This window comes from Ictalurus furcatus, chromosome 11 (genome assembly GCF_023375685.1).
Source record: "Ictalurus furcatus strain D&B chromosome 11, Billie_1.0, whole genome shotgun sequence".
Classification (NCBI taxonomy): Eukaryota; Metazoa; Chordata; class Actinopteri; order Siluriformes; family Ictaluridae; genus Ictalurus; species Ictalurus furcatus.
Window position 1 is genome coordinate 9,335,802 of NC_071265.1, and position 27,722 is coordinate 9,363,523.

At 38.6% G+C, this 27,722-nt stretch overlaps 1 protein-coding gene across 5 annotated transcripts in view; it reads left to right on the plus strand.

Annotated features, from left to right (window-relative positions):
* The window catches only part of lepr (leptin receptor), a 57,836-nt gene that overhangs the window by 15,588 nt on the left and 14,526 nt on the right, over positions 1-27,722 (plus strand). For 2 of the 5 annotated variants that reach the window (XM_053636126.1, XM_053636127.1), the window contains exons 2-12: positions 7,467-7,519; positions 11,942-11,994; positions 13,239-13,436; positions 14,357-14,474; positions 14,909-15,096; positions 17,839-17,984; positions 18,182-18,332; positions 24,239-24,508; positions 24,847-24,955; positions 26,083-26,312; positions 26,465-26,616. In XM_053636126.1, the coding sequence (XP_053492101.1) occupies positions 7,518-7,519; positions 11,942-11,994; positions 13,239-13,436; positions 14,357-14,474; positions 14,909-15,096; positions 17,839-17,984; positions 18,182-18,332; positions 24,239-24,508; positions 24,847-24,955; positions 26,083-26,312; positions 26,465-26,616 (1,617 nt within the window). In that variant the 5' untranslated portion in view covers positions 7,467-7,517. Of the gene's footprint in view, positions 1-4,483; positions 4,786-7,466; positions 7,520-11,671; positions 11,856-11,941; positions 11,995-13,238; positions 13,437-14,356; positions 14,475-14,908; positions 15,097-17,838; positions 17,985-18,181; positions 18,333-24,238; positions 24,509-24,846; positions 24,956-26,082; positions 26,313-26,464; positions 26,617-27,722 lie in introns of those variants that run through there. The other 3 variants (XM_053636125.1, XM_053636129.1, XM_053636128.1) reach the window with 3 other exon arrangements.

Below are 27,722 nucleotides of genomic sequence, written 5' to 3' on the forward strand. Positions count from 1 at the left end.
AACTATGAGTGTTCAGTTTTGGCAGCTGAGGCATTGCTGGCATTTACACAGAATCTCTGTTAGACTAAAAGACACTTTAACACATGGGTGAATGCACACTGGAGACTAATGTACATGAGCAACAGATGTAGTTTCCAACAAAGTCAACAAAGCCGAACCTAGGGTGACTATAGTCTGGTTTACAAAAAGAGGTGGGGATGAGGAGTTTACATCTTAATCCATTAGTTGAATTAGTTGAAGATGGGGCTTATTGGTTAGCATGTTTGCCTCACACCGGCAGGGTTGGGGGTTCGATTCCTGTCGATGCCCTGTGTGTGTGGAGTTTGCATGTTCTCTCGGTGCTGCGAGGGTTTCCTCCAGGTACTCCAGTTTCCTCCCCCAGTCCAAAGACATGCGTGGTTGGCATGCCCCAAGTGTCCGTAGTGTATGAATGGGTGTGTAAATGTGTATGTGATTGTGCCATGCGATAGATTGGCACCCTGTCCAGGGTATACCCCGCCTTGTGCCCCATCCCTCCTGGGACAGGCTCCAGGATCCTCAAGACCCTGAAGGATAAGAAGAAATGGAATGGATGGAATGGATGGATAGATAAGTTGAAGATGAATAACTGAATAATAAGCTCCACCCTGAAATGCATTAAACTTCTCTTTTTACTCACCATTATTCAATGTTATATTAATATCCAACCTAAAAGTAGTAATAGACCACAAATATGATGCCGTTGATTTACGATGAGTTACGGCAGAGACTTGGCTCGGCTAGTTAGCAATTTATGAGATGAAAAGCATGATGGTGTTTTTTAGCATGAAAGCACTGGAATCTGATCTTTTTGAGCAGAGTATACAGATGAGGAGGTGAAAGACCTGGACAGATGAAAGCAGTGGTCACCAACCCTGTTCTTGGAGTTCTACTTTCATGCAGGTTTTATCACCAACCAAAATCTAACGCCGGTGTTTTAGTTGATCAAGATCTTCTTAAGGCAAAGATTAAATGGTCAGGTGGGCAACGATTATAGTTGGAGCTAAAGTCTTCAGGAAGGTAGATCTTAGATCTCCAGGACCAGGAGAAGATAAAGCAAGGGTTGCATCCCACTGGCACCACAATCAGCAGGATGGTGATGGTATATGTTGGTGTTCCACACTATTTGGTTGCTCTGCTGCTTAAAGAGGCTGGTGCACCACAAAGAGCAGATATTTTAATGAAGCTGCAGGAATGTGTCTTCATGTAACCGAAATAAATAAATACACAGCATAAGCTCCTAAGTCATCTTGCCTTTTCTGTTTTTATTGACAGTAAATACAACTAAGATGTGTAAATAATGTTCACATCTTTCATCATCCACACTAAAGTGCTGTACAGGCTTCGGTATATTGTTTATGTAGTCGGATAACGGAAAGGCACCTCTGAGGTTTGGTGACTCATTGGACATATATAATCCTACACCCTCTCAACAAGCACACTATGGTAGTCATGAGCAATCTCAGCAATCATATTACCCCAGGGAAGGGTAGAACACTATGAAAGAGAGAACATCAAGGGGAAGGAAGGGGAAGGGGGACAGAAGACAGAATTATTATATAATTCTGCATTCAGCAATAAGTTCTCCACCCTACAATAACTTTCTCTCTCTCTCGCACGCACAGACGCACACACACACACACACACACACACACACACACACACACACACACACACACACATACACACACACAGGGCAGAACATCTAAGTCCATCCTGGCTTTGTTATCAAGTTCCCTAACACCACTGAGACTGTATTTGTGGTTATTGTTGCTAAAAGTACACCAGACATGAAAGAATATTCGGCCCACCTTACCCATCTTTGGAATTTTACTACTAGCGCATTTCTAGTCCATGTGTTCTTTTAATAATTAATGCATATACCTCCCTGTCTTATTTTGCTGTGTTTGTTTATCAGACTTTTTGGTTGACATAGGGAGAGGATGAGGAGGCCGAAGCCCTTAACACTTTGATCTCAGCTAAGCAGTTTTGAAACAGTTTCTATGGCAATAGAATTTAATGGCTATGAAAAACATGAGGTGCATCCTAAATATGCCCCAGTGGTATTGCCCAGTGCTCTGCTCTGTTCAGGAGACACACTGTGGTCAGATCTGGTTAAGAGATTGTTTGTACATGCCATGAATTTAAATGCTGACCGTGTGCTTTGGCTGTGATACCACTGCTGTCTGTGAATCTGTTAAAGGCTGATAAACGTTAGGCCGCAATATTTCTGTGGTCGTCTCTGTCAGCAGCACCAGGGTTGTTCCAAGGGTTGTTAGACTTCCAGGAAATCAAAACAATAGTGGATCTGGGCTTAAAAAAAGAATCATTTATGGACATTGGGTATCCTGTGGAGTGATATGCCTTCAGGATTATGTAATCTTATTACAATAATCAAGCTCTTGTAATTGGCGTAGGATACTTTTTGTATCTTTTTATTGACTATAATTTTTATTGCAGGCAGATTGTATAAAAATATGTACAGTATGTGCATCTCCAGTCAAAACCAATTATGGACAATAGTTATGTAGCCGAAGTGAATGAACTGTCAGAACCAGAATTTACACACCATGTGGACAGTGCTGGCATAATTGATATAAAAAAACAACAACAACCTGAAAACCCCTTCTGGTTTAGGCCATGCCCAGTTCAGGTTTAAATCTGAATACAGATACAGGTATGGATATATGGCACAGTTAACAGATACAGATAGTAGCATTGTGTTACATTACTAGTGTAAGAAATGACTATTAATGCGACCTCTTGAGCACATGTATGTGCTGTGTGTGCTTGTGTGTGTAACTATAGGATGAGCATTTCATGGAAACACTCTGTAAGATTGTAAGCATGTAGAGACACTCCTTTTACTGGGCATGTTAATGCAGAAAGTAATAATGTCTTATGCAGATGCTGTCAAGGCCAAGTCGATGTCAGTTTGATTGTGTTACCATGGACTTGCAAGTTGTTAAAACACACTTAGAAATTTTTTAAAAATTTACTTTGTTGAAAAATGTGCAAATAAGTGCTCAAGGCCTTTGTGTTTGCTCATATCCTACATTCAAGCACTGCTTAAAGCCCTTAGAGACCTGCACAACACCATGGGGTGTTTCCTCACAGTCAGGTCATGAGATGATATCATCATGCTGACATCAGATGGATGATGCAATGCTCCTCGGTAACCTTTCTATTTTTGCTCTCTATTTTCTAGTGAGTTAAAGTTTGCTTGCATAAAAACACACACAGATAAATTATTTAACCAAATAATCTTAAAATTGATTTAAAAAAATTACAGTGATGTTAATCCTACAGCACAACCACTACCTACATTTACTTATAGCTTTTGATAATAATAATAATAATAATAATAATAATAATAATAATAATAATAAACATATTTTCATTGTCATATTAATCTTAGATTATGTAGAATGTCCAACGTACAAATTCCTCTGAATTAGATTTTACTATAGAAATGTTAATATATTAGAGCAAGCACAACTCTTTTTCAACCAGCCCAAAAGGATCCATGTCACACCCGTCTTTGTGCCCCTCAACTGGCTTCCCGTAGTCGCCCACATCAAATTCAAGGGCTTGATGCTTGTGTACAAGACCTTGTATGGAACAGCATCCCCCCTACCTCAACACATTCCTTGAGGTTTATGTTCCCTCTCGCAACCTGCGATCAGTTAACCTGGTAGTGCCTTCTCAGTGAGGCAGCAGAATCCGTCACTATCTTCAAAAAACTTCTAAAGACCCATTCCTTCTGTGAGCACTTTACTAACCCCTAACTTGCTCCCACTCAAAAAAAAAACCAAAAACCTGCACTTACCCTGGCTCTTACACCTCTACTCTGTGCACTTTGCTCCTCTAGCACTCAATTAAAAATCTTGTAAGTACTTGTATTGTTCTCTGCTTGACATATCGCTTTGGTTTTATTTCCTAATTTGTAAGTCACTTTGGATAAAAGCATCTTCTAAATGAATAAATGTAAATGTAAATCAATAGCACATCAATAGACTACAGTATAAACCTGTGGTTTGATTTCCAGTCGCCACTATTATAAAAACTATTTTTTTTTAGAAAACTAATTAACCCTTTTTGCTAATTAGAACTGAGAATTTAACAGCCCAGTGCTAAAATATATCATACATGTATAATAATTCACTGAATTATTTACTGTATATTGTGTACTGTAAACAGTACGGTGCATCTGTTTTGTATGTTTTTCTGTATTATTTTCTTTCAACTTAAGAATTTCACTCATACATTTTTTTTTATCCCTGCACACACTCTATATAAACTGTGATTTGGATAGTACTAAGATTATACAGTACATTTATTCTATTCTATTGAAGATGAGCTGAGTGGGCGGGGCGTACAGGGTCAGGGCGGGACTTTCATAGCAAATGAATTATTAGGAGAGTCGTTTGAAACTGAACCGACTCACAGGCGAATCGTGCATCGTTCCCGACAGTGATCCAGTAAAAGTGTCGATGTGCGGGACAGTGGGGCTACGCTGAGGAAACGCGGGGTTCAGCACAGAAACAGCGCGTTTGCTTTTTATTGTCTGTACGCGAGATGAACGGTCTTGTAGGGATGAATAAGTAGAGACCTCTTGTTTTATTTCCTCGTGTTGTTTTCGGACTGGAAACAAAAGGAAGTGGATCTCCAAGTGTTGTCTGTCTCGTCCCAACTTCGGTTAAGAAGAATTCTTCGAGGTGTGACATTCAGAGAGAGAGAGAGAGAGAGAGAGAGAGAGAGGGAGAGGTAAGTTTGTGAAAATTTAACATCCATTTTCAACTGTTTATTGGTTATTTGTGCTCCCTTGACTCTTTAAACTTTCTTTCTATCTATCTATCTATCTATCTATCTATGAGAGAGAGAGAATTATATATTATGGTTAAATATATAATATATACATATGTGTGTGTGTGTGTGTGTGTGTGTGTGTGTGTGTGTGTGTGTATATGTATATATATATATGTGTGTGTATGTATATATATCTATATCTATATATATATGTATGTGTATATATATCTATATATATCTATATATATATATATATATATGTATGTGTAAATATATGTGTATATATATATGTGTGTGTGTGTGTGTGTGTGTGTGTGTATGTATGTGTATGTATGTGTATATATATATATATATATATATATATATATATATTCCACTTGTGATCTTGCTACTGATAAGAACTGCAGCAGTTGTAAGCTATTCTTTGACTGTTCACTCAGACAGAGACAGCCTTGTTCCCCCTAAGTGTGTCTATAGTTTGCAGATGGAAATAGTGGGGAATTCGGGTCTTTCAATCTCCATGTTGCACATTAGCAGCAGCGGTGTTGGGAGTGATGAGTCACCTGCTCCTCCACTGAATAGATCAATTCCCCAATATTATTCAGACTGGATCACTTTCCCCATAAGCAAATGCTCATACTGGTCCAATTTCCCACGAATACTCAGAGGGAAATCTCAGTTATGCACTCAGACTGGGGGAAATCCCCATTAACATTAATGAAATGCTCAGACTGGGATCCTGTCCTGGAAAATCAGAAACTCCGACTGGCCCAATAATACTCAAACCAGGTCCTTTCTCTGGAATTTCAAATACTCAGAGTACTCCATTAATATTCAAACTAGGTCTTTTCCAAGAATATTAAATACACAGACTGAGGACTCAGTACACAAATCGAGTACTCAGATTACCTCAGTAATACTCAAACCAGGTATTTTCCTTGGAAAACAAATACTCAGAACACCCAAATAATATTCAAACCAGGTCCTTTAAAAGAAAATTTAATACACATACTGCACTAATCTTACTCAACACAGGTCATTTCCTGTTAAATCAAATACTCAGACTGTCCAAAAAATACTCAAACCAGGTCATTTCTCACAAAATGAATTTGTAAGTGCTGGGGCTTGAACCCCCAACCTTCTAATCAGGAACCCAGAGCCTTAACAGTGGGCCAGTTACTCAGTAATACTGAGAATGGGGCACTTCCATTGTAATATTCACATTGCCTCAAATGTGTATTTAAACACACAGACTGGCCCAATTCCACAATAAAATTCAGAGCAGGTCTATTCCCCAACTAAACACCTGAACTTTCAAGTAATAATTGTACTGGACATTTACACCAAAAGAGTTTATTTGTTTGTTTGTTTCTTTCTTTATTTATTTATTTTATTTAAATAATGAATAACTGAGTAGTCCACAGAGTTGGTCAGTTCCCCTAAAGTTGAATGCTAATACTGGGCTACTTTTCAAACACTAATGAGACAGGGTCATTTTTCCTTAAATGTTATTAAATTATATATCTTGAAGCATGTAATTACAAGTATTACAGTATTACAGTTACAAAAACAAATAGATAGAATAAATACAAGAATAAAAGCCTGGAGCTGCTGACAGGTCTTGGAAGTTCAAGGGGTTACTACCTCCATTGAAAGAAATATACAGCAACAAGAGCTGGAAAAGCACTGAACTGTGCTGGTTTAGTGATTATAGCTCATATCACATGACCTCACCAAAGACCGATGTTATTTTTCTGCATATTCTATTCAAACGGTGAAGCCAAACGTTTACTCCCCCGAATAACAAAATGTTCACACGTGGAACAATGTACTGGCCATAATATTGTTTTGCACATCAAGTAAGCTTGATTAACATTCATAAAGAGTATTAAGCATCAGGTTTTATGTCATTAAAATAGGGCTTCACCCTTGTTTTGACGTGTAATAGACATGAATATTGACAATGAGCATGTTGTTGTGTTCTAATGGAGTGTTTGGCCACTTACTTGTCATTCGTAATGTTCATATTAATGGTTTAATGTCACGCTGCTCTTGAGAGAACATGGCAGATGGAGAGCGGTTCACTACACATTAGTATTTTAATTTGTACTAAGAAATGTATTCATATATAAACAGGATGTACTCTTTTGTGGAATTTCGCCTGTTAGTCATTTGTGTGGTTTACGTTTGAATTGCAGCAGTACATGTCAGAAATTAAGCCACAACAGGTTTCACCTTGTACAGCCATGCGTAGGATGAAATGGAAGGAAGCGAGTTTGCTGTTCATTTGCAAATCTGTCTGAGGGCATGTCAAAGCGAACAAAACACACTGTAAATGTAAATAAGAAGCAAAAAGTATTGCACGAGAATTGAAAATAAAAAGGTGAACGGATGTCTTTTGTGTATATCCCCATTTACTTAGAATCAATCAATCAAGGCTTGACAGCTGTTTACAGTATGTCCTTCAAAAAATAATTTTGTTTTGTTCTTATCACAAATAAAATACCAAAATACATTGTTCATTTCAAGGAGTTCACAGAAACGAGGTTCATCATTCAGTGAATTAAACTCATTCATCCATTTCTCCTCTTGCCTCAGAGAATGCACTACTGAATTTTCTTTCTGTCTTTCTCCTGCAGATATACTCCATCCACTGTAGACAGAAGCGATGCTGGTCTGAGAGCGACATCATGTACGTATGCAGTATAATTAAATAGACTTGGTCCACAGATTCCAGTGTGTCTATTGTAAAAAGCATTATTAGCAGGTTATGGCCGTTCTCCGCAAACATAAACGTGAAAGTGTCTCTTCCAGCCTTCATGTCTTTAACCTCCAAACCAAGTATGAGAGTGCAGATCACTAAAATACTAACCAACATTTATTAAATAGCCTTTAAAAAAATAAATAAATAAAACACTTCTTAGAGCCACTAACTAGCCTATAAAGAAAAGGAAAGAATGGGGGGAAAAACCACAAAAAAGTGTAATTATGGATTTTTACAAATGTACACTCGGTCCACACATAACACTTTTACCAAGAGAAAATGCTTTTGGCATGGTTGGTGAAATGTGAAGAAGAAAAAACTCAGTTTACTTCACTGATTCAGTGACACTTCCTGCAGGTAACTGATCCATGTCAATGAGAGAAAGAAAGCGGGAAATGAAAGTGGCACACATGCACAGGCACAGAACCCTGAACAAAGGGACTACTGTACATAACAGGATGTATGGATATAACTGTAACAAATACATTTATTTTATACATTTTTGAATGAAGTGTCTTCTGTAAGTGTAGACCCCACTTGACCTTTTCAAATTTTGTAGTGTTACAACCTAAAATTGAAATGGACATAATTGGTATTTTTACTATTTGATTTATATAATATGTATAACGTTTGAAGGTACAAAAAAACAGGGATTTTTTGGTTGCATGAGTATTCACCCACCTAGTTTAATATTTGGTAGAACCACCTTTACACCTACAAGTCTCAGTATGTCTATCAGCTTTGCACAACTAGATCCTGAAATCTTTGGCCATTCTTCTTGGCAAAATTGCTCAAGCCATTAGACAGTATAGAGACACGGATTCTCAATCAGATTGAGGTCAGGGCTTTTGCTGGACAATGCTAACACCTTCAGATTCTTGTTTTTGAATGACTTGAGTACAGCTTTGGTAGTATGCTGTTGTCCTGTTGGAAGGTAACCCTCTGCCCCATTTCAAATCTTGCAGACTAGAACAGGTTTTCTTCTAGGATTTCTCAGTACTGGCTGGACAGCCTCCTCTAGGTAGAGTCACAGCTGTGCCATATTGCCATTTTTTGATTAATGGGTTTAATGTTGCTTTCAAGTTGCCTTGATTGATACTTGTCCAAAACTCCCCCCCCCCCCCCCCCTAGACTTGTCTTGATAACTCATTGGTGTTTATGGTCTCCTAGGTTATGATGCTGTTTATTTAGGTATGCTCTCTGACAAACTTTAATTGCACACAGGTCGATTCCATTCAGCTAATTATTGGACTTCTGATGGCAACCGATTGCACTAGACCTAATTTAAGGGATTCAAAAACATTCAGGGGGGTTGTTTACTTATGCAATGCCTCACAGAGGCAAAGTCACTTATAAATCCCCGATCAAAAAGTGCTGAAACTTCAACACAAATGCTATGGGATGGGTTCTGACCTTACTGTACATAGACTATAATAAACATAGGTAATAATAATAAGCATACTAGTCATGTACCAATACTACATTTTCATATCAAGATAGTTGCCTAACTTAGACTTAGACTTCTGACGTTGTATCGTGTTTGTTGAAACACTACATATTTACCAGTCGTTGCCTCATTTGGACAGTTTCCCCAAAAAACAACCTTGGCATGCATCTCAATATGCTAATTCTCACAATCTGTATATGTGATATTTGATGCTTTTTACAGCTTGGATAAAACACTGTTAAGGTTAACTCTTGTACTGAAGCGTGAGCTAGATGTCAAGTGGCGTTATCTAGCTAAATGTATCTATGGGATTGACATTCATGCACGCCTTACAGTATGGACAGCATATATATAGCAGGGGCTTAATGAAGAACCTCTCTCAAATAAAAAGAGAGCATTACCTTGCAACAACCACTTACCAACTGCCACTAATGGAAACAATATGACCATTAGGTAGACCCAGATCTCACTGTTAAACCACTGAACAACAACCAGGAAAACCTGTATTTATATAAGTTTGCAAAACAGTCAATGCTAATGGTGCTGAGCACCCATTAATAATTATCACAATTTTTCTCAATAAAAGCAGATTCTTAGCTAAATCTGACTTGACTACCATTGCAGCATTCTAATAGATTTGATTTCTGTTTGAATGGACACTTGCTAACATGCCAGGCTAGTTAGTTCACGTGGTTTCTGAGTCTGATTCGGAAATAATAACACTTAATTTTAACAACCCTTAACTAAGAAATCAATCATTGAACTAGAAAATTAAAAAAAAAAAAATTGAATATTTTTTCTCACCAATAAAAGGGTTGCATTAGTTCATAATTTCTGTCTAGCATTAGTCGTACCTGTGCGATTTGACCGATAGGGTGCTATAACATTACAGTTCATTTGATTCACTAAATGCTTATAAATGAATCATGTTTGAGCGAACTTGATATAATTAAGAATGCACACTGAGCAAATATGATGTAGTTGGATTTTGTTTGCCTTTATGGAAAATTTATTTTGCAAGCAAAAGTATAAAGCCCTGTCAAGTGAAGTCAAGTCAAGACAAAGTTTATTTATCACTGGCACAGCATGTCAGCATTATAAGGCTTGTGGTGGTACCCAGGTAAATTACTAACATTTAACATCACAAGACCCAAAGTATACAAAACAAACACACCTACACACCCACTCAGCACATTACAGTTCTATGTAAAATGTTGTGGAACATCCATGAGACAAGCCCCTGTTATCACTTGCATTATAATAGCTATTAACTGTCATTTCCTCACTGGCCATTCCTTTTTCTCTGTTGAAGTTAATAACACAAAAAAGCAGTTTGTCAGGTTACTCAGAAACCAGAAAGCCTATGTCCTGAAGTCTCTTGAATGTCCTGAAAACTAAGTCCTGAAAGCTTAGTGACTGTCACACGGCACTGACACTGAAGACTGTTTCCATACATGTTAAATAAACATTCCCTTATGGAAAAATTTGATATTTGCATAAAGGAGTGTAACGATGCATCCCGATACAAAGATTTGACTGTGTGCATTGTGGGAGTGTGCGATTCATATCACGGGAATCAGCATTCTATAAATTATGCATCTAATGCAGTTACACTGTTTGACCTCCAGAGGTCTTATATTATCTGCCCAAAACATAAAGCTAAAGTATATAGATAGCTCCAGATCACAACGACTGACACACATTATTGCTTATATTGCTTATATGTACACAACCACGTAATAATCATTAAAAAGAGCTCTTCAGTAGCTTTTAAACAACCAGCCCTACACCTCTGCGATCTATGGTGCCCAAGAAAGAAGTCGCGGAAGTCTGGCATTTTAGCAACTTTGGAGCTCATTATGTTTCAATCTATAATTTTCCCCAGGTCAAAGACTTTGTTAATTGAATCAAATTTCTGGAAGACTTTATACAGTTATTTATTTATTTTTAGGACATGGAGAACCTGTAGTACATTTCATTTACAACATTAGACCTCTGTTCATCCAATTTTTGATTTATATACAGACAGAAATGCACTGATTTGCATTGTTTTAAGATTCAGAAATAAAAACAAAGGAGTTTTTTTTCCAGTCATCGCTTTTCTTCATTCAAATTTTGTTCAGAATATTCCGAGAATCAAATTAAATCAAACGGTCAAGCCAGTCTCGTGAATCGAATCGAATTGTGACTGGAGTGCATCATTACATCCCTATTTACATGTCATATTTGTAAAATAGCAACGTTTTTATTCATTTATCATTAGGATTAGAGTGTGTCGATTGTCCAGCGTACAAGTCACTGCTACCATAGAAACGATAACATATTAGACCTTCTGACCAATCAGATTCAACTGTGCTGTGTATAAGTGGAAACATGTCAAAGTATTGTAATGTTCTAAAATAGAGTGTACAGGAAAGTGACTATAGACGTACAGTGGACATTGTAAAAGCACAACCCGAGCCTTAATCTTTCTAACTGTTCATACAAATTGAGTCAAGGTAAATTATTACAAATGTATGAGTGTGAGATGTTGGTTTTATTAAAAAGTATTCTTTTAATATGTGTGAACTGAGGAGTTTAGTCCAATTTCCTTGCATGGAGATGAAAGTTGTGTCGCTGTTAATTGCTTTCAGAGACATGTTAATGCAGCATCATGCCATCACGGTTCATCTGTGCATCTGGAAGATTGCAGTTTGACTTTGCAGTAGGCAATGGCTTATGGGCTTGAACACTGCTGAGGCTGTAGCAGGATTAATGGACCATTTGAACTTTGCAGCCCTGTGAGTGACTAAAGCAATGAAAGAACCCAGTCATAATGTGCGTACCCCAGTGCTTTATCCCCCCAGCACGAAAAAGGTTGACTCATGCCTTTAGTCGTTTAACAGATGCTTACTCCTTTCCAGGTTTTTCTTCATGAGGCTATTTGTCATCGTGAACGTCTTCACCGCTTTACATGGTGAGTGTTTGGCCTGTGTCCAAGTTTTACTCACATAGCACAAACATTTAGTCATCGACATTCTGCCAGTTCTACCATAAACGTAGATGAGGCGGTACATTCTTGTTAGGAAAATGATCATATCATGAAGCTAGAAGATATTACTATGATACACGGTCATAGAAATGCATCCCAATAGAACTGCCAGCGAAACAATAGTGTTGCATGAAAAAAAAATGTGGCTAAACTGAGTTTAACATCTATTAAAATGATTTATTCAACACTGATTTATTTTTGAAAGATTCAGCACAACATTTTAACATCATGCCAGCCGCATTTCCGTCAGTTTGTAACTGTTATTCATAAATAAATAAAAAAATGCTATTTATCACAATATTGAAATTAATATTTCGTATTGTCTAGGCTTGCGGGTTGTTGTGCTTTCTCTTCTCTCCTGTGTTGTGGTGGTGCAGGCAAAAAAAAAACAGCAGTCCATTCGCTGCTATATCAGCTATTCGCTGATGTCGAATAGAGAGAGAAAGAGAGAATATGACCTGCTTGTACACACTGCTTAAACATAGTTTAACAGTGGATATGTATTAAGAAATCGAAGAAAAGTCGCAGCCATTTCTATTAATGGTTTTTGAAGACTTCATTTAGGAAAGTATAACCATGATATTGTTTTTGTATTTTTAAGATATACTTTTTTTTATTATTATTTACTAACAATGTTTAGCTGTGTGAGTTTGGAAAGAAAAAAAAAAAACCAACAGGTTACAGTGGGCACAGGCTCACTGAAATTGGACCGTTGATGATTGGAAAAAGACCAGGCAATGTTTTCCCCGATGTTCAACTTGCAATAGGTGAGCCTCTGCCCACTATAGCCTGTGCCACAGCGTTTGGTAAGTATGTTGTGTATTTTTCTCACCACGGATGTACAGAGTGGTTATTTGAGTTACTGTAGCCTTCACATCAGGCCGAACCAGTCCTCTCTCACGAATGGGGCGTTTTCCACCCATAGAACTGCTGCTCACTGGATGTTTTTTATTTTTTGCACCATTCTGTGGAAGCTCTAGAGACTGTTGTGTGTGAAAATCAATGGAGATCAGCCATTTTTGAAATACTCAAACCAGCTTGTCTGGCACCAGCAACCAGAGATTATGATTTTTTTCCCCATTCTGATGTTTGACCATTCTGAGCATTATCTGAAGGTCATGAACTGTATCTGCATGATTGTCTGACGGGATAATTGCATGAATTCACAGGTGTGTATCCGGATCTGCAGTGGAGAGCTCAGCTGTGCTGTGCACTGACTTCCAATGGAAACGCCAGTGAGGCAAGCGCTAGCTCCAGCGTTCACAATCAGAGTCTCAGTCACGTCAACAGCCTTCACAAGTATCAGTGCCGCATCAAAAACTCCACAAATACCACAGAGGATTCCAGTGTATCTCAAGATGTCTCTGGTAGTCTTCACTTACTGCATGTTTATCTGTAACGGTTGTTTTTTTTTTTTTTAGGCCAATTAAAAATTTAAGGCTGTTGGATGTTTAACGGCTCATCAGTTCAACAGCCTCACAACAGTGGAGTCAATGAACTCTCTAAGCCAAGTCCAGTCTCCTTAACTTTTACTGCTTAGATGTACTACTACTACAGTATATATTACATTGGAACTGGTATTTTATGTTAGTGTAGTTGTAGAAAACAGTTTCAGAAATGTGGAAATCACAAAATGACCTAGGTAGCAATGCAATCTTTAATCCTGACATAACAGTTATGTCATTTTTAACTATGGGGGTGGTCATCACCTGGTAGTTCAAGCTGGTCTTGAAGCTCTTATTTGTTCGGATGATGCTTCTCTCAGCCACCTGTCCGAGATGCCAAGCTGGAGGACATGAAAGCAGTGAATTATTAGGTTTAATCATCAAATCAATAGTTATGATAATCAATTCTCATTACTTCCCCACTCAGTTCTAGACTTGTAAGACAGCTGCATTATAAAACTATTATATGAGTGAGTAGATTTATGGACTGTCTTTATAAGACAGAGCTCTGCATCTACAATGATGTAATAAGAAAACTGAATCTCTGTAATAGTTAGTGGCTCAATTTTTATTTTTTTTTAAACAACATGCACAGAATAAGCAGTGCACATTTGAAATAATTGAATTCCATTAGCAAAAAATGTGAGGTTCTGAGCAGGATATTAAGTGTAAAAGAATATTTTCTCGATTCCTGTTTAGCCTGTATGTGTACGCACTGTAATGAAGCTTTGTTTAAACTAGCTTGATTAAAAAGGTCTTGCTGAGCGTGTGATTAACTGGCTTGAGCTGTCTTAACAAATGACAGCATTAAAGAGATAAACATTGACTGAATCTCATTCCAGAAAACATCCGTTTGGACATCCTTTGCTGGCTGGAAGACAATCAAGCAAATGTAATTTGTTATCTAAAACCCCAAAGAACAACAGCAACGGACACCGGTCAGCTGATTATTAGCCTGCGGTGAGTAGCATGAGTCTTCTGTTTGTCTACATTTCCTCCAAGTCTTTACCCTGTAGGCTGAAATAATAATGTAATTGTGTTTGCAAGATATAGCTCAGAGGTGGAACACATCAATGAACCTACTTCATAAGCATACACGGATTGGTGACCGACAATGTTCATAGTTTGGCTTTTTTTTTTTATTTTAAATTTAGACACTTTTATTTTTCAGTGCTAAAAACATAGGTCCATATTTCTCACCCCCGCATGGCAGTGTAGTGAAATTGGGGTATAAATCACATATCAAATGTAGGCATTTGTAGGAAAGTAGTCTCCTGTGATATACAGTACTTGTGAGGAATGAGAATTTGATAAAAGGCAGTTAATAAAAATAGTCATTAGTTATTAAATTTCACACATCCAGGTGATACTGGTTTTCTGCTTTTCTGTGTCAGACTGGACTCGGATACGCTGTCAGATGAAACGAACATCACTACTCAGGTGGAGTGTCCTGGCGAAGATGAGATCACATGCTCCTTTGGCCTTCATACCAACGATGTCTCGTTCTCGTTGTCTGTTCGTGGAGTTCTCAGTGGCCGTCCTTTACTGACACCCGAGATGCACATCAGCACTGATCTGCTGCGTAAGTTTCACATAAAGGTTTTTCCATATAATCCCTGTTAATTGACTGTACTAAACTTCACCTTAGATTCTTTGCTAATCGTTTCACAATACATCATATAAAACCAAATGAAAGTAATACACAACACAGCGACATTGTCAGAAATTCCCCTTTCGCGGTGTGTGTTTGTTTTTGTATTTCTTTAAGATCTTTACGTCTGATCAGCATTTTCTTTTTCCTGTTTCCACGTTCTGTTTTTCTTTAAATTTTTTTTTACTCTTGCCTGTTTTGACCTTGTTTATTAAAAATCGTACTTTACTGCTGACTTCCTGTGTAGTGAGGCATGGTATGTGATATGATTTTGATTTACGTATGCACCCTGATAAAACATGCTGAGCGCCTGTACTTGCATCCTGCCTCATTCGCCTCATGTTACAGATACATTGTGAGGAACACTGAAGTACACTGGGCATGAATGTACGAGAGTGAGCTAAGACTATAGTACGGTAATTTGATGGAAATGCAATCTTTGCTACCAAACAATTCCTAGACACTTACATGCTAATTAATCTAAAGGTCCTAAGCGTTCCTCTTCTAACATTCCTGGCTTTCTGGGGATAAATGTATATAAATATGATTTCTCTCCTGTTAATTCTATTTATGCCTTACAAGAATTTAGGAGAAGGAGGTTTCTATTCTAAGCTTTAATGTCTTTGATGCACTTATTTGTTTTGAAGAGTTGTCCTGCTAAATCTGGCCAAACTGAAATACTCGAGTAAAAGTGAAAAACAAGTGTAATGTGTGATGTGATGCATGATAAGATGCTACAAAGTAACAGCAGGGTATACTCACTGTGTGTTCAAGTCCTCCTGGATGTTCGTATTTACGAGTTGGGAAGTCGCAATTACGACGTCAGGTGCGTTCAAGTCACTTCGGTCGGAGCACGATGGCGGTATTAGTTCTCTTAATTAAGTGCAAAAACATACAGCAAGGGTTTTTAACTCTACTTCTAGAAAATGAAGAACAAAGAATGTGCATCAGGTGTGTTTTTTGCTTGTTTAAAAAAATGTTTTTAATCAATTTATGAAGCCACTGTAACCTTTATTGTTATATATTATATCGTAATTGTACAATGCTGTCGTATTTTGTGCAGGCAATTAACTTGTTTTATTGGAAATGAAAAAGCGAACGCATCATAACTGAAATCAGCTTCTTCGACGAGTAAACATTTAATTTCAACAAATTTACCAATGCTACATCCATTGATTCCACCATGTTTTCTTACTGACCCGCCCCCAACTCGGAAACTCGCACACAAAGAAAATCCACTTGTAATTATGACTTTGTGGTGGCTTTCATGTGCGCTCAACTTGTAAATGCGATCTATCCGACATGACTTGAACACACCATCAGACATACTAATCAAGGAATAACACAGCAGTGGCAAACACAATCAGGTAACAAAAACACCGACAGGACAGGATCAGAGACACATGGCGTTGGTCGCCATGGGAACCACTAGGCCAAGGTGGAAACTGTGTCCTGTAGTGGCTGGATATATAAAAAAAAAAGCAGCAGTGGGTCTTAACCAGATCCTAATGGGACACAATACTGCAGTTTTTATGATCTGAAGTATCCCCGTTAACAGACAAGAACTTTTCTAAACTGACTATTTTATTAAAAATATATTTCATGTTCACTAATTGATATTACACACACTATTAAGTATGCTGTTCCCTGTAGCAGGCTCAGAGACTAGTGTTCACGTCTGCATCAACAGGAAAAAAATCTAATATTTTTAAATTTTTTGATGAAGCTTTGCCTGTAAGAAGCTGTGACTCCTGCCCAGGTCTTTTTGACAGTTACGCGGTTAGAAAAATGACTGATGTTCTTGTTTGTGACATTTTAAACAAGCTTAGTTAGTTATCAGCGGCTTTTGATCTCATTAAGTAATTTGGGGTTGTAATATGACACTAATTTGATTGCTGTTTGATTTTGCTCCCTATTCTTATTCAATAAATGAATGATGATGCACAACATCATCTTTCCTAAAGCTGCACTTTAGGGCATTTTGAGATAACAGGAAAAATATTGACTTTTATCTGTAAATCTGAATAACTAAATTGTTATAACTAAACTAGATTGTTGGCTCGCAATCACTTTTTATGGTTCGCAGACATTATGAGCTTATTGTACTTGGGCAGATTTGAGGTGCTTGAAGTATTTAGGGTTGCTTGTGAAACCATGATAGCCATGTAGATTTCTACTGATAGGAAAAGCATTTGTATGCAAGGGGTGTGTGCTCAAATCAGTGCTCTTTACACTGCAGCCTGATGACAAATGTACAGAAAGCCATTTTCCACTCAAACAGTTTACTGCAAAGTGAGACTGATGAGACGAGGTGGATGGAGGTGATTAACAGTAACCAACCACACGTGATGGTCTGAAGCCTGTAAAGACCAAGCAGTATGCAGAATTAAACCAATCTACGCAGCTGTGGACTTAGACACTTCCTCCAACACAAGAGTTTTGAGACAAAGATATATCATCTTGTCACATAATAAAAGGTTATAGTAATAATAATTAGTCTGAAATACAGAGTTGACCGGGATAAAATCGAGTGTGAGTGTGTTAATGTTTGTGTTTCTAAGTTGTAAGATATACTGTAGGTATCAAGTTACCATCTGCTCAAATTAGGCACACAAAAGCACAAAGGTGGACTCGTGTCAGTTGTAATATTTCCTGAGTGACCTCTCTTCACAGGGAAGCCAGACACACCACTTCATCTGCGGTATAATGTAACTACTGAGGGTGAGGTGATGATCGCCTGGAATGACTCACGAAATAATAAACACCCACTTCACTACGAGCTCCGCTACTCACCTAACACTTCTCTCACACACTGGGAGGTGAGTCAAACCAGCAACAATAGCAATAACATCGTTGTATTCATGACTTTTCTTCAGATTTTCTGCTTCTGATTTTTGTTCTTTATTGTGATACACTTGTAGAGAATTAGTTCTAAAATTTCACACACTGATTTTAAATACTGAAACCTGTGTTGTGTGTTTCATTGTGTGTGTGTGTATGTGTGTGTCTGTGTTAGGTGCTTAATGTCCTGCATCCTTGGGTGTCTTTGAACGAGCTCACTTCTGGAGTCAGATATACAGTTCAGGTGCGGTGTAAGACCCTTCATCACCTTCATTACCGGAGTGAGTGGAGTGACTGGAGCCAGCCGTTCTACCTCACACTTGATGGTATGGATGCTGTGACACAGTAGCCTCGCAGTTGCCACCCTTTCTGACACTCATGAGTTCTTTTCCTTTTCCTAGCTTACAATTTATTCAAGAGTATTCCTGCTCAAATATTATTGCATTCATTATAACATTCAACCTTTTAGACTGAGGCTATTCATCTCGGTGTTTGGTAATATTTAGCCTACACGTTTGCCTCGCAACTTCAGGGTCGGGGGCTCGAATCTCACCTCCGACCTGTGGAGTTTGGATGTTCTCCCCGAGCTTTGGGAGTTTCCTCCAGGTACTTCGGTTTCCTCCCCAGTCCAAAGAGATTGGCGTTTCCAAATTGTCTGTAATGTGTGAATGTGTGTGTGATTATGCTCTGTCAGGGGTTGCGATCCCGTCCAGGGTGTCCCCCACATTGTGCCCCGAGTCCCTGGGGAAAGGCTCCACACTCCCCACAACCCTGTGTAGGATAAGCAGTACATAAAATGGATGGATGGATGGATGGATGGATAATATGTTCAAGGTTAGCCATTATTCTACAACGATGCCTAATTTTGCTGTCCTAGCTAATCCTGCCTCTATATGTCCACCCTGTTAGGTTCCACCTTATTCTTCTTAACAGAGTGAAATAAACACAAAATGCTTGCATTGTAAAGGCCTTAACAAGATTTAGAAAACCCTTAAGATTCAAAAGGCAGTGCATACAAGACATGGCCCAAGTAATAACAATATAATATCTATTGGTAATAGTAATGTAATGTATGTATTTATGACTGGAGCTCCATGAAAAATTAAAATAGTATACCTTTTTTTTCTTCTTCTTCTTCTTTTTTTGCAGTGTTCTGAGCATTGAGGCTCTGAAATGTACTCTTGTCCATTAGTTAATTTAGTTGGAAAGGAGTAGTTCTGTGCCATTGTACTACTTATCCATTAAGTCCCTAAATTATTCTTTTATTATTGTTGTTGTTATTATTATTATTATTATTATTATTATTATTATTATAATTCTCTTGGGCTTTTTGGCTGTGTTCTGTAAGTGATGGAGAGCTCTTTATGCATGTTTTACTGCATAAAGCCCATATTGTATCTGAGCACTGAATCTTGCTTTAGCTATTTAACAGACCATATATGGTGTTTGTTGTGCTGTAGCCCTTCATTATACTGACTTGCTAGAAATAGCAGTTGTTTGTCTGATGTGGTCACTTTTGGGTTCACCAATCCAGTTGTTTTTTTTGTGAAAGAGCTTTTACGTTTTGTGAAAAAACCTCTTATTAAAAGTCTCTATGAATTTAACATTGAACATTGCCTTGCAAAATCTCACAGGATTCACAGGTCTACCAAGTCTAACCATTGGGACCAAATGAGTCAGCTGTATGCCCAATAAGAGTGCTAGCTCTAAGTGTGTATGTGTGTGCTCATTTAGCTTTCTTTATAGATTTTCAGCTTTGTTTCAGATGGCTTGTAGCAATTGTTGGTGTTTATAGACACCAACAATATATTGTTTATAGAGATACAACATGACTTAATGTTCTCATAGGTAGAGGGAGTGCTTAGCACAAATGGTGACTCAATTTACTTGTGATAGAGTTTCTTCATTAACTGCAAACTTGAATAAAGCAATGTGAGTTAAGATATCTGGCTGGGAATAAAACAATTATCTGTTATACATGCATTTATTATAGTATATTTTTGTACACAGATAAAAGGATGTGTAATTTACTACCTCATTGTGTGTTCCATTTGTGTGTGTCTTTGTCGTTCGCCTCACACCTCTAGGGTTGGGGGTTCGATTCCCGCCGCTGCTCTGTGTGTGCTGTGTTTGCATGTTCTCCCCTTGCTGTGGGGGTTTCTTCTGGGTACTCCGGTTTCCTCCCCCAGTCCAAAGACATGACTGGTAGGCTGATTGGCATGTCCAAAGTGTCCGTAATGTGTGAATGGGTGTGTGAATGTGTATGTGATTGTGCCCTGCGATGGATTGGCACTACCCCGCCTTGTGCCCCATGTCTCCTGGGATAGACTCCAGGTTCCCCGCTACCCTGAAGGATGATAAGCGTTATAGAAAATGGATGGATGGATGGGTGTGTCTTTGTGTCTCCTGCCTTAGGCCAATCACCAGACAACACTGTTGCAAATAAGTCTAAAAACTTTTTGATGTGCTGCCCATAGACTACAGTGTAGGACAGAAATAAATAATTGTGGGGTGACATAAATTTTTGGATTAGTAGTCCAGCATATTGTATGTGAAATGAAGCAATAACTATGATTTAATGTACAGAATGTCAGCTTTAGTTTGAGGTGTATCGAAATTGGATAAGCCATTCAGCTGTGTCTAAATTGGATATGCCATACAGGTGTATCTAAATTGGATAAGCCATGCAGGTGTATCTAAATTGGATATGCCATACAGGTGAGAAGATAAGCCATACATTCAAGATATACAGACAAGTTATAAAGGCAGAATAGGTTATTAGCACAAAAATAAAACTATAGTGACACTCCACTGCTGTCATGTAAAGTAGCAGGGTAGGTAATGCGCAAACTTGTGTTTTTTCAAATGTAGTGTGTAGTTTTGAAATGGAGAGGTAATAGAATTGACGTCTTAGTAGCAATGCAATGGGGATATACAGCTATTACTACCACAGAAACTTATCATTGCTGGTGTTTGTCAGTGCAATGAGTTACAAGATTTAATGTTTTGTGTGTATGGAGGCAGTTACAGCGGATGCAGTTCCAGTGGGTTGGTCTGTTTCATTAAGATGATGGCCCTTGGGACAAAGCTGTTTTTCTGTGCATGAGTAGATGTTCCTGTACTGCTTCTGGATGGCAGGAGGGTAAACAAATGGTGGCAGAGTTAAGTGGGATTTCTGGAGATGTTTGTTGCTTTGTGTAGCAACATGATTCATAGATGGACTCCAAGGCTGGTAGCTGATGACTTTGAGTGCTGCACTGTAAAACCGGAGAAGTTCATTTAACTCCAAAAATTTGCAGAAACTAATTACCTCAAAAATTTTAAGTTGATAAATCAATTTCTTTAAACCAAATACACTTAAATATAACAAAAATGTAACTAAAACTTGTTATATTTAAGTGTATTTGGCGTAAAGAAATTGATTTATCAACTTAAAATTTTTTGAGGTAATTAGTTTCCTCAAATTTTTTGGAGTTAAATGAACTTCTCCGGTTTTACAGTGAGTGTGTGCTTGCCATGTTTCCTGTTAAAGTCCATCGCAACTTTGCAACAGCTTCCATTATTTCAATACTTTCTTCTTTTGTCAAAGGAATTCTTAAAGGCTATCTGGAAAAAAAACCTATAATATAAACTAAGTATTAAAAATATTGGAAGACATATTGCTAAAAAGTGTTTGGGGACACCCTGTACAAAAACATTGGATTGATCTGCCTACTTCTTGACTCTAATACCTATCCATCCCTATGTCCATCTCCAAGAATTGATAGTGGTTGGTGTGTTCACCAAAGTTAGTTCAGGATCTAGCTAGCTATATTTCCATCATCTTATTGTGAGTACTTATGACAGATTGTTACACATGCAAAATATTGATGCAGTTATTGATCTAGACCGTTTATCCATTTATAACACAAATCAATGCATATTACCCATCCAGGAAAAAACAAATTTCGGGTCCAACCTCATCCACTTCATGGTCAGCAAGTTTTGCAGGAAAAGCAGCTCCAAATTCACATTTCTTTCATTTTGTTTCATTCATTCATTCATTTATTTATTGAGATCGTGTAATTTTTTCCCTATAGCAATACTACCTGCCAATGCTGGCCATTAAACACCATGTCTGTATTACTGAGTAGTAAAGATAAAGGCTACAGCTTGACTGACAGTAGACACTCAGTATGTGCATTAAAATGTGTTCAATACATATATTTTAAATGCACTGTTTCAATAATTATGTCTAATTGTTTGCCCCAGGTAGTTTAATTTTATATGTAATAATAAGACCATTGATATGACACATTAAGATGCTTCTGTACAATTCTGAAATCATCGTCCTGTTGCTCTTGCCACTCTAATCATCAGGAAAAGATTGATGAGCGTTTCACTTCCACTGGAGCCATAAATACTCATGGCAGCGAGGACAGGATGTGTTGGTGTGCTTTAAATCATGCGCTTTCCATCAGGTGATTTAAAAAACAATCTCATCTGTAGTCTCATCTCATCAAAATCTCTAGAAGACTAGAAGCCTTTCAAAACAAGATTTTAGTGAAAAAATAAGTAAATAATACAAAATCAGACAAGCAGATCAAAGGGAACAGTCCAGAGAGCTGTGGAGCAAATGACATCAGCATAAGTACACGGCTCATAAATTCGGTCAATGAATGGGAGAAAAACACAGGATATAAAAGGAAGGATTGTGAGGAGTGACAAAAGACGTGACGTCCGCATGCTCTTTATAGACCTTTTAGCTTTTTCCTTTTTGAGCGTAACATGGTTTGTTTGCGGATTCTATCATGTAGTAAACCCTCAGGTTGATCTATTCTTCTCTTTATGGTCTTTTTACAAGCTCACTTTCCTGATAAAAAATTTTCTTCTGCTTGGTGCATTGTTCACCTGAGACAAAAGTATCTGACAAATTGCATGCTGAACTCCTTGCCTGTCAGTCATGCTCCTGTCTTGCTCAGAAATGCAAACATTATAGAGTCCCCTGTTAAATGACCAACTTTGCCAGATACTATTATTGTAGAGGAAAAATAATGCAATTTATATCTGCTACAAAAAATGGTAAGGAAATTAAAGAAGTAAATCTGTGACCTGCTTTTCCAAGAGGGACAACTTGACATCTGATCTGTTTCTGGCTTCTCAAACAAGTAGATAAGAAAAAAAAAATCATTGGCTTACTTATTCATGGGCCCCTGAAATGAGGATACTGTATGTAATTGCATGCAGTTATAGTTTAATATAGCAAATTGCATGAAAGGGGTCTAAAATCTATAACACTCGCAGATTAATACACAGGCTACACAAGAAAGCAACAAATCGAGATGCCAACGTAGTCGTGCTTTCAAGTGCCATCGTAGGGTTGTACTTTATTGATCTTCAATAAACAACTCCTATCATTCCACCAAAAGAGGTAATCCATGGGGAAAAAAAATGCAGGCTTGTTTTGCAGTGTTTTCTTTAGTTCTTTCACCGAGTATTTGTCTTGCATCATGTGGGCAGGATTATTGTGCATTTGGGAAACACTTGTTAGGCTTAGTCACCATAGTAACCTACATGGAAAGGTTCAGTGCGCTCGCGTAGATGAGGACGGAGATTGAAGATGGAGGATCAGATGATGAAAGGAAACTTCTACCTGCCTTAACAGCTTTAATTCAGTGGCTCAACTCGATCTTGTTGCTGTTTTGTGAACTTATTTCCTATAAATGTTTGGTTATGGTTGAGGTACTTGCTTTGCATAACCTCCAAACAAACCAATGGTAGCAAACAGCATTCTGTACTTCAGAAAAGCATGTTTGTTGACATTAACTGGTGTGTAGGATCACAGATTATAAAACGATTAATCCCAGAGAACTCAGGGCATGAGGTGGGGGGCATCCCGGATGGGGTGCCAACCCATCACTGGGCACAATCGCACACACACTCACATACCCATTCACACACTACGGACAATTAAAAGATGGCAAACAGCCTACAGAACATGTCTTTGGACTGGACTGGGGGTGGAAACCAGAGTACCCAGAGGAAACCCTTGAAGCATGGGGAGAACATGCAAACTCCTCTGATGCAGGGTGGAGGCAGGAATTAAACCCCAACCCCGGAGGCGCGAGGCAAACGTGCTAATGTTGTGGAAAATTTGTGAAACAAGTTCGTTCCTGTTATCATTGGAGTTATACAAAAAAATTTCTTCTTTATACTTGTTAAACTCTCTGTTTTTTGTTTCAACCCTCAACAGTGAGCTACATCCCTGCTGAAGTGTTCTCCAGGCCTGGTGCAGAAGTAACAGTGTACAGTGTGTTTCACAACCACAGCTGGACTGCCAGTAAAGCTGTGTGGATGCTGAATGGCCAGATGCTTCCAGAAAGCCAATACCGAATGATCAATGAAAGAGTCAGCGCAGTCACTATCAGGTCAAAAGAGCCCGGCTTTGATACACTGATGTGCTGTTACCCGATGGGAGAGAGATATAAGTGCAGTATTGCCTACACCAAGGTTTACGTAGAAGGTGAGACAAATCGTGTCAGTATCTCAGATTCTTGTCTCACTGACACAAACAGCATGGAAATATTTATTCTTGTATCTATATATCTTTCCTGTTTTGTTTGAGTGTATTTACTGAATAATCATAAAAACATCTTAAAGCTTAGAAATTCAAGGAGTTAATCAGCAAGATTTCCACCAATGATGATAAATCTACATAAGTGTAATATCAATACAAATTTTTATGGCCAACCCATATATTAGTCAGTCCCCAGTCATCTTTTATACGTAACGAATCAGAAGGAATGTGCATTACTTTCATGTTGATAATTTTGCAGTTATTTATAATGTCTTCATTTTCAGGATTCTTTGATGCAAATATAACCTGTCAAACTGATCAGCGTTCGAGAGTTGATTTAATGACCTGTAAATGGAATAAGAGCGTGTGGGCTGTGATACACTTCCTGTACAGGTATGCAGATCCACACCCTTTATTTTTTTTTCTTAAAATTTAAGCTTCTCTGACACCAGTGTAGAAAAAGTGTTGGCTGGAGCATCAGTTGTGCTGATATGAAAATCATACGAGTCCTACGGTCTAACTAGCTGGTATAGCTATCTAGATTATATGTATTATTATTAACAATAAATCATTCATTCATTCATTCATCTACAATCTGGGTTGCAGTGAATCCAGAGCATATCCCCAAACATCCTAGATGGGATGTGAGTCTACAGCAGGGCAACATACACACACACATTCACTCCTAGGGGCAACTTAAGAGTAGCCAGTCCATCTACAAGCATGTTTTTGGGAGGTGGAGGAAACCAGAGAACCTAGAGGAAACCATGGAGAACGTGGGAAACTTCATACAGAGTGTAACCCAAGCTCAAGATAGAACCAGGGACTCCGAAGCTGTGAGGCAGTTATGTTACCCACTGCACAACTTTGCCCTTCATTAATAATAAAGATTAGATTTATTTTTCTTAACGTTTAGACAAATATGGCCTTCTCGAAATGGTAAATGGGCTGCACTTATATAGCACCTTTTAACCTTAGCGGTTACAAAGTTTTAACCTTTACTACAAAGTGCTTTACACTGTTTCTCATTCACCCATTATCTCACACACACACACACTCCCTCACTTAGCTTGCCATCAGGAGCAACTTGGGGTTCAGTGTCTTGCCCGAGGACGCTTTGACAAGTAAAGGGGCCAGGGATCGACCTGCCAACCTGCTCTACCCCCTGAGCCACAGCTGCCGCTGGTTATCTTTGGCTAGTCCGAAAATCAAGGAGATTGCTTCTGTAACTAGGCAGCATTTATTAGGATTCTCTATGCAGCTGCAGTTGGCATTCAATGATTTCAGATAAAGATTGGTTGAGTGATAAAATAGTCCTTGACCTCACTCAAAAGTTAAGGATGGAATGGAAACAAGAATTGGTAGCATTTAATATATACAGATTAAAAGATATAAGACTGCATTCCATAGGATGGCAGGTAAACCATGTGCTGTTGATATCAAAAAGCATGTAGTGTCATGACAGCCTTATTGTGTTCTCTCTGTCCTCTCTGGTTTTTTTTTTTCTGGGTGTTTTTTAGAAGTTCTAGGCGAATGTGTGAGGAGATATCACATGAGGAAGGTAACATGACACAAACACATGGAGAAACCATGGCTGGGGTGGAGCAGTGCCCAGATGGAGCTGGAGATTATCGTGAATGCACCCTGCGAGACCTAAGCCTGTTGTCCTGCTATAAGCTGTGGCTAGTGGTGGAAGGCGGATATAATAAAGTGAGGTCACTTCCTGTCTTTGTCTCACCTATAGACCATGGTGAGTGTTTGAGGTTATTGTTGTGATATTGCATTACTTATCCGGTTTTGTATTAAGTGTAACAGTTATTTTGGGGGAATCATGTTCTGGTACATCCTTCTGTGATGAGGGGAATGACAATAACGATACATAGCCATACTTATGTTCTCCAGTGAAACCGGCCCCATGTTCAGACCTGGAAGCAGTCAGTTTACCCAACAAAACACTAAGCGTAAGCTGGAAGCGTCCTCACCTGCCTGCGTATGATCTGCAATATGAGCTACGCTATGTACCTATGCATGTGATGGCAGATTTACAGTGGAAGGTAAGGAAAGATTTCAGCTGTACCATGATCATGTAACGTGCGGTTATAGACAAGTGTATACTCCGGGTGTGTTTTATTACGGACAATCGAAAAATCATAGTCGATATCCATAGCTGGAGACAGTAAGCGGGTAGTGTAATGATCGGTTATGATGATGTCATGTGGGGTCAAGGGGTGTGGTCGCCGCCCTGTTCTCCCTCTCTGTGACCTACACATTCTGGTTCTGACACGCTGTCTCACGTTAATGTACCATCTTCGGGATGTTTACTCGGTTAATCCTCTTCTAATGACCGACCTGTAACCATGCGTTACCTGCAGTGCAATAAACGAAGAACAGCACTTTCACTTCGTGTCCAGCTGAGTTATATCAACTTTCCTGAGAAACCCGTGGGGATCTAGCCGAATCCTTACAATTGGAAATTGCTGTTCTTCGTTTATTACACTACAGGATACCATAGGCTTACGCATGGTTACAGGTCGGTCATTAGAAGAGGATTAACCGAGTAAACATCCCGAAGATGGTACATTAACGTGAGACAGTGTGTCAGAACCACGATGTGTAGGTCACAGAGAGGGAGAACTGGGCAGCGACCACACCCCTTGACCCCACATGACATCTTCATAGCTGTTCATTACAGTAGGCAACATAAACACAGAACAGGTGCACATATTTGGTAAACAAACCAACAATGGGGCAGAGGCAGGGCTAACCCAAAGCAAAGGCGTACAGCCATAACATAACATTAACAAAAGCTCAAATTCTCAAAACAAAATGCCACGACAAGTGTGCAGCATGAGAGAGGGAATTTGACAGATCATAATATTTTGGAGGACGACCAGAGATGTCATGTGGTAAAGCAGTTTATGTTTACAAGACTTTATATAGCTGCATAATTGAGATGCTTTGAGAGTGCAAGCTATTGATGTGGCCACTTCCACTTGGTTCAAGTGGCTAGGAAATACGTTGGAGGTTGTGTATGAGTTTGAATACTAGCAATGACACAAGCATTGTGTCTGGGAGTACACTTACTCTTATTAGTTTGAAGGTCCTCTTCCCCTATCAGTCTGATGCTACTCAACTGTGCGTGTCTGCTTATTTGATTATA